This window comes from Scylla paramamosain, chromosome 7 (assembly GCF_035594125.1).
Source record: "Scylla paramamosain isolate STU-SP2022 chromosome 7, ASM3559412v1, whole genome shotgun sequence".
NCBI classification, from domain to species: Eukaryota; Metazoa; Arthropoda; class Malacostraca; order Decapoda; family Portunidae; genus Scylla; species Scylla paramamosain.
The window spans coordinates 33,540,616-33,548,115 of NC_087157.1; the positions used below are offsets into that span (position 1 = coordinate 33,540,616).

The 7,500-nt window shown below is 45.3% G+C and overlaps 2 protein-coding genes across 2 annotated transcripts in view; both read right to left on the reverse strand.

The window, feature by feature from the left end:
* The window catches only part of LOC135102408 (uncharacterized), a 6,886-nt gene extending 1,118 nt beyond the window's left edge, over positions 1-5,768 (reverse strand). Inside the window, exons 1-6 of the mRNA XM_064007670.1 lie at positions 5,415-5,768; positions 4,872-5,017; positions 3,243-3,458; positions 1,813-1,914; positions 1,298-1,453; positions 367-576 (exon numbers count right to left, since the gene is read on the reverse strand). Of these exons, the coding sequence (XP_063863740.1) occupies positions 367-576; positions 1,298-1,453; positions 1,813-1,914; positions 3,243-3,458; positions 4,872-5,017; positions 5,415-5,553 (969 nt within the window). The 5' untranslated portion in view covers positions 5,554-5,768. The remainder of the gene's footprint in view (positions 1-366; positions 577-1,297; positions 1,454-1,812; positions 1,915-3,242; positions 3,459-4,871; positions 5,018-5,414) is intronic.
* Positions 5,769-6,568: 800 nt separating this feature from the next.
* The window catches only part of LOC135102416 (angiomotin-like protein 2), a 10,372-nt gene continuing 9,440 nt past the window's right edge, over positions 6,569-7,500 (reverse strand). Inside the window, exon 9 of the mRNA XM_064007684.1 lies at positions 6,569-6,736. Within this exon, the coding sequence (XP_063863754.1) occupies positions 6,659-6,736 (78 nt within the window). The 3' untranslated portion in view covers positions 6,569-6,658. The remainder of the gene's footprint in view (positions 6,737-7,500) is intronic.

The following is a 7,500-nucleotide window of genomic DNA, read 5'->3' on the forward strand; positions in this document are numbered from 1 at the left end:
CTGTTATCCATGTTGTTGTTGTTAATGTTATTGTTGCTGTTGTTGTTGGTCATCTTCTTCTTCTTTGCTCTTGTTCATGTTCTCGTCGTTTTCGTTCTTCTTCTCGTTCATATTCTTGATCTTCCTCTTGTTTTCGTTCTTCTTAATTCAGTGCTTGCATCTCTCCTTCGATCTCATCTTCTATCTACAAGTACAAATGCGCACCCACCCTCATCCTTTCCTCCTTCGCTCACTCCCTCACTCCTCCCTCGCTCACTCACTCATCCCTCACAATCTGCGCCTCCCTCACTCACCCTCTGCCCCTCCCTACAGTATACCCGCCATCTCTCCCCTCCCTCCCTCCCTCCCTCACTCCTTCCAGCTCACCGTCTGTGCCTCCCTCAGTTGTTGCTGCAGGCGGGCGATGGTGTCTGCCTGGCGCGAGAGAGTCTGCACCAGGTGGTCACGGGACGCCTTCCTTCTGCAGGAGCGCGGGTCCCTAAGGCCGGCCAGACTCTCCGCCCGCCTCGCTTCGCCCTCCAGCCGCCACGCTCTCTCCTCCAGCTCCCGCACCCGCGCCAGCAGTTCCGTGTTTTCCTGAGGGATTGGGGGTTAGAGAGAGAGAGAGAGAGAGAGAGAGAGAGAGAGAGAGAGAGAGAGAGAGAGAGAGAGAAGACAGACAGAAAGACAAACACACAGACAGACACGCAGATAGACATACAGACAGACACACAAAGAAACAGACAGATAGACAGATAGACATCATACAGACAGGTAGCCAGACAGACAGACAGACAGACAGCTGAACAGACAGACAGACAGTGGGGGAAGTCAATTATAAGTTCGAAATAAGAAGAAAGATCAGATTTAGTGACTTTCCAGAGAGAGAGAGAGAGAGAGAGAGAGAGAGAGAGAGAGAGAGAGAGAGAGAGAGAGAGAGAGAGAGAGAGAACCATATTCTGAACACCTAAGTGCGGCACCTCCACTACTTTCAATAGGCTTTGATTAAAGTTACATGGGTTGCAATGGTCTTTTTATTTATTTATTTTTTTTACGGTTTTAGTGACAAATTAGCAACATTTCTACAATATTAACAAGAGAAACACTTGTGAGAACTCGGCTTATCATCTCTTAGGCCTTTGAAAATAGTCGTGATGAGAGAGCAAAGCATTTCTGAATACGAGCCTTGAAAGAGAGAGAGTGTGGGAGGAACACACACACACACACACACACACACACACACACACACACACACACACACACACACACACACACACACACACACACACACACACACACACACACACACACCACAAACCTTCACCAACGTCGTCACTTTATCGTTATGGGCACGATCCTGTTTCTCAGCTCGTGCCCTCAAAGTAGCCACCGATCTCTCCAGCATCTCCCGCTGACGAAGTAGCTCGCACACCGCCTCCTCCTCCTCCGCCACCGCCACCACCACGCCGCCAGCCTGACCCACAGAGAGGAGAGACAGGGATGCAAATATAAGTACTTAATACTCATTTTCCGTTTTCTATCTACTCACTGCCAGTAATCAGGGTTGAACAAGAAGTAACAAGTGATTGACAAAGATTTAGAGAAGTGATAGGAAGGTATTAGTTCTCAGAGTAGTAGATGAATGGAATAGACTCAGTAATCAGGATAGGACAAGGAATAAGGGGTTTGAGATCGATAAAAGTTTAAAAGTGATAGGAATGAATTGGTAGACTTCATGGCTTAGACTCAGAGAGAGAGAGAGAGAGAGAGAGAGAGAGAGAGAGAGAGAGAGAGAGAGAGAGAGAGAGAGAGAGAGAGAGAGAGAGAGCTCACCTGTGCCGTGGGGTCAGTGCCCGGGGCCGCCAGCTTGTCAAGGTCGGGTCTCGTCCAGAACTCCTTGTGCTTCCCGCTGCGGACGTGCTTGTCGTGCAGCGTCTGGGTGAGGGGAGCGTGTTGTCAAACGTTTCGTCTCCTTAACGTATTTGTTTTAACCAGGTGAACTGAGGTTTTTAAAGTGTCTTTTTTTTTTTTTTTATTCTGCTGGTAATTGAATAAGGTGTAATGGAAGTTATTGGCGTTTCAAGGAGTTTTTTCTTGATTTTTGTGATAGTTTAATAAGGTGTACTGAATTATTATTGGAATTATAAGTTTTTTTTTTTCTTGATTGTTATGATCGTGTACGCTTCGTCTTCTCATTACGATTACTTTTAAATAGGTGTAGTGGAAGACAGACAGACAGACAGACAGACAGACAGATGGATGGAAAAATTCAGGCAAACAAAAAATAATTCGGAAGTGGAAAAAGGATGAGGTTTAGTGAATTTCCAGAGAGAGAGAGAGAGAGAGCGAGAGAGAGAGAGAGAGAGAGAGAAGAGAGAAGAGAGAGAGAGAGAGAGAGAGAGAAAGTGCATGTGTGCGTGTGTGTTTCAAGGTTCGCAATGACTGACAATATATGCAATTCTACATACATACGTACATACATACATACATACATACATACATCATGACGCAACACCATGACGAAACACAACAAAATAGGAATACTAGTAGAACAATAATACCACCACCACCACCACTATCACTACCACCACCACTATCACCACCACCACCACCACCACCACCACCACCAGCAACAACAACAACGAGTATTACATAAAGTACAAGAGAATTAGGTCACCAATCACATTCCTATCTTTATTCCTTTACCTTTTTCTATTCTTCTCGTTATTCTTTTCTTTCCTCTTATTACCTTTTTCTATCAAATTTTCTCAGGTTATTTTCCTTCCTTTCCTGTTTTCCTTCCCTTTTTAATCAACCGTGATTTTCTCCTCTCTTTCCTTCCCTTATCTAATTATCTTCCTCCTTCGTTCTTCCCCTTTCCTTCCCTTCTTTTTTTCTCTTCTCTCTCTCTCACACACACACACACACACACACACACACACACACACACACACAGATAGATAGATAGATAGATAGATAGATAGATAGATAGATAGATAGACAGAGAGAGAGAGAGAGAGAGAGAGAGAGAGAGAGAGAGGAGAGAGAGAGAGAGAAGAGAGAGAGAGAGAGAGAGAGAGTCAGAGTCAGAATCAGAGACAGTGACAGAATGAGAACCAGAGAGACAAAGAAAGAGAAGCAGCCAGAAGCACTCAGAACCACATACAAATACTACAAAACCAGCACATAAGACAAACAGGCACACAGACACACGTAAACACACATTAAACACACGATCCACCAAAACACTTAACCTTACGTACCTTGATGGCCTCCTTGAGTTTCTTGGGCTGGTGAAGCAGGGTGGTGGCGGAGGCGAGGTCGGCCAGCACGCGGGTGAGGGCCGTGGCCAGAGAGTGGTGGCGCTGCTGCAGGTGCCTCCCTTGCTGCCCCGCCGTCGCCAGCCGCTGACTCAACTCCTTCACCTGTCTGTCCCTTGCGCCCACCACCAGCCGCGTCTCGCTCACCTCATCCTCCATCTTGAGAGAGAGAGAGAGAGAGAGAGAGAGAGAGAGAGAGAGAGAGAGGGTGGATAAAATTGGTTGGTATATATCTCAGACAGGATGTGTGTTGGTATTAGTGAGTTCCAGAGAGAGAGAGAGAGAGAGAGAGAGAGTTTGTGACATTATCATATTGTGCATGTGCGTGTGTATTTAGAAGAAAAGAGAGATAAAAGACAGAAAAGAAAAAAAAAGAACAAAGGAAGAGGAAAATAGAGGAGAGAAGGAAAGAGAAAATAAAATAACTACGAAAAGAAAGAAAAAAGGAAAAAAGCAAGGAAGGGAAAAACAACTTATGAAACCTTCACAAAGGATAAGAATAAGAGAAAAGAAAAAAAAAGGATAAAAGAATTAAAATATGATGAACAGAACAAAATTTAATGAAAAAAAAAACACGAAAAAGAGAAACAGAAAGAGGGAGATGAAAGTGAAAGTTACAGTACCTGCATTGCACCTGCTATTAACCCTTTTCCCTTACACCTGCTGTCTAATCTACCTGCCTACCTGTCCATCCACACCTTTATCCATTCACCCAACCCGTGCATTACCTGGCGTCCCTTTCCTTTCGCCTCACTCAGTAACCACTCACCAATACCTACCACTCACCTTTGAACCTGCTTATCTTACCTGCTTACCTACATTGAGTCGCCGTCTAAGCTTCTTGTTTGTTGGCCTTCTCTCCCTCCCTGCTTGACCTTACTTTGCCCTATCTCTGCCGCTACTAGTTTCAATATTGTTTGTTTAAGTTCGTCCGTTCTAGAACAAATACTTTCCACTAGAACTTGCTGAACCAGCTTACCTGCTTGAGTTGCCTTCTAAGCTTTCCATACCTACTGGCTTTCTCTCCCTCCCTGCTTGATCTGTTTAGTTTATTCTCTCAGTGCTACTATGTGCTTCTTTATTGTTTAACTACGTCTCTTAAGGAAACACTGTTATACATTTTTACTAGAATTTGCAGAGAGAAAGTCGAGATAAAAAACAGAAAATCTATCGTTAGAATCAGAACACCTTTAAAAATGCATTAGTTTCCATTAGAACCTCCTGCTGCAAAAAGTCTCGTTAAGGCACCGAAACATTTGAGAATACAAGAAGGAAAGGAGATAAAGATTAGATTACAGCAGTCTCATAAAGAGAAAGAAGAGGACATTAGTTGAACATACCCGTTTCAAAATAAATATACTGAGAAAACAAAGGAAACAGAGGATAAATTTTGCCTAAGAAGATGAAAGATAAGCAAAGAGAAAGAAGAAAACCTAGACAAACCCAGACAGTGAGAAAGGACACACGTCAGCGAGGGCCGTTTCAAAGACAACACTCCCAAATTAACCACATAATCAACTCAGCCACCCTCTCTCTTGTCTCTCTTTGTCCTCTTCCCTCTCAGCTTCTCACCTGCTTGATCTGCTGGGCGCGCTGCTCGAGGGCCACCTGGAGGGGCTGCAGTTCCTCCTTCAGCACACTCATTTTGGTGATCGAGAAGGAAGCGCTGTTTCTCGAGCTCCTCCACGTGCTCGCGCGTGTTTGCTTATCTGGCCCTCCTGTGGCAAGACGGGAGGGATGCGAAGAAATACAAAGGAAGATCAAGGAACACTAAACTGGAGGAGGAGGAGGAGGAGGAGGAGGAGCATGACTTCTGATGCTTTCTCTCTCTCTCTCTCTCTCTCTCTCTCTCTCTCTCTCTCTCTCTCTCTCTCTCTCTCTCTCTCTCTCTCTCTCTCTCTCTCTCTCTCTCTCTCTCTCTCTCTCTCTCTCCTCTATTCCTTCTCACAATTCCATCCGGACTTATTCACCCATCCATCCATCCACCCATCCATCCATCCCTCCATCAATCACCTATCCAGTCAGACCATCCAGCCATCCAACCATCCATCCATGCATCCAACCATCCACTCCATCTATCCAGCCAGCCAGCACCTCCCAGCACCCAACACTCACCCTGTCCCTTATGATGTCGTCCCTGTACTTCACCTCCCGTCTCAGGGCTGCCATCTCTCTCTCCAGCCCCTTCACCAACACCTGCAGCTTCCCCCGCTCCTCCGTCAGCCCCGACACCTCCATTGACTTCTCCTCGCATTCCCGCTGCACCCTGACGCGGCAGGAGGGGAGGAGAAGTGGAGGAGTGGATGGAAGTGGAAAGGAGAACGAGTGAGTGAGTGAGTGAGTGAATGCGAGTGAGAAATTGAGTGAGTTACCTGAAATCTAAACATCTTTCATTACAACACATACCAAAATTAATAATCTCAGATAAATAATTAAAATAACACGCTATCTACCCTTTTTTCTTTAAGTCTCCCATAAAAAAAATTAGGTTTTCTCTAAAAGTCAAGTCTTGGAAGTTAAAGGGGTGACTTTGGTATAAGATAAGGGTACAAGAACTAGTAGTATAGTATGAGGACTGGACAAAGGAACGTAAGTAAAGGGTTGAGAAGGAAAAGAGTAATGTAAGGAATGGAGTGAATGTGCCTTGAAGAAAAATAATAAAAAAAGAGATAAAATAAATAAACAGATAAATAGATAAATAAATAAATAAATAAATAAATGAACAACACAAAAATGAACAAATAAGTAAACAAAAGGAAAACATGTTAAAGTAACAAAAATAAGTAAAATACAACCCCCCTCTCTCTCTCTCTCTCTCTCTCTCTCTCTTAATGCAATATTTCCTCTTCTACTGCACATTAATCTTCATTCACCCCCTCCACCTTCCATACTCTCTCTCTCTCTCTCTCTCTCTCTCTCTCTCTCTCTCTCTCTCTCTCTCTCTCTCTCTCTCTCTCTCCTGTACCTTCCTCTCTTCCTTCCTTCTGTCCTTGCATTCTCTCTCTCTCTCTCTCTCTTTCTTCCTCCCTCTCTGTCTCTTGCATTCTCTCTCTCCGTGAGTGTGTGTGTGTGTGTGTGTAATCATTTATTTATCTATCAATCTGTTTTTTTTTGCTTGTCTGTGTGTCTGAGTTATGTCTATCTATCTATCTCTGCTCCCTTCCTCCCCCTTCTCCTCTCTTCTCTCTCTCTCTCTCTCTCTCTCTCTCTCTCTCTCTCTCTCTCTCTCTCTCTCTCTCTCGCAACACCCACATGGCAAAGCTTTTTCTTCAGCGCGGGCTCTCTCGCTCCTCAGCTTGATCACGGTGGAGTGTTCCTCGGCCAGCTGGGCGTGGAGGGAGGCGCGCACCTGCCCCAGCTCAGCCTCCGTCGACGCCTCCACCAGCCTCACCACCTCCGCCCCCTCGCTGCGCTCCCCTCTCCAGCTCCGCGCTTGTCTGTCAAGGGAAGGAAGGAAGGAGCTTGGGGCTAGTGAGGTAAGGAGGAGAGGAAGAGATAAAAGAATGAAGGAAAGTAGAGTGAGATGTGAGGAGGAGTAAAGGTTTGTAAGGAATGAAAGAAAGAATGAATGGATGGATGGATGGATGGATGGAAGGGAAAAAGGAAGAGATGAAGGAAGGAAGGGTGGGGAGGAGTAAAGGGTTGGGAGTGAGGAATGGGTGGATGGAAGGAAAGTGTGAGATGAAGGAGGCTGAGAGAAGGAATGAAGGAGGGGATTGAGTCAGTGAGGATTGAAGTGAGGAAGGGAGGAAAGGATGAAAAGGAGAAGGAAGTTAAGAAGGTAGGTAAGGGAGACAGAGATGAAGGAGTGTGGGATGAAGGAAGGAGAGAGGGTCGAATTAATGAGGAATGAAAAAAATGATGGATGGAAGGGAGGGAGGGAGGGAGGGAGGTAAGAAAGGAAAGAAGGAAAGAAAGAAAGAAAAATAAAGAAAGAAAGGAGGAAGGAAGGAAATTACAAAGGTAGATAAGCCATTTTAAGAGAGAGAGAGAGAGAGAGAGAGAGAGAAGAGAGAGAGAGAGAGAGACGAGAGAGAGAGAGAGAGAGAGAGAGAGAGGCAAACGGTAAAGGTTTTGTCAACGGAGGGAAAGAGGAAAAAAGAAGAATGAATGGGAAAGAAGGAAGAAAGATAAATGGCAGGAGGTAAGGGAGGGAGGGAGGGAGGGAGGGAGGGAGGGAGGGAGGGAGGGAGAGAGGGAG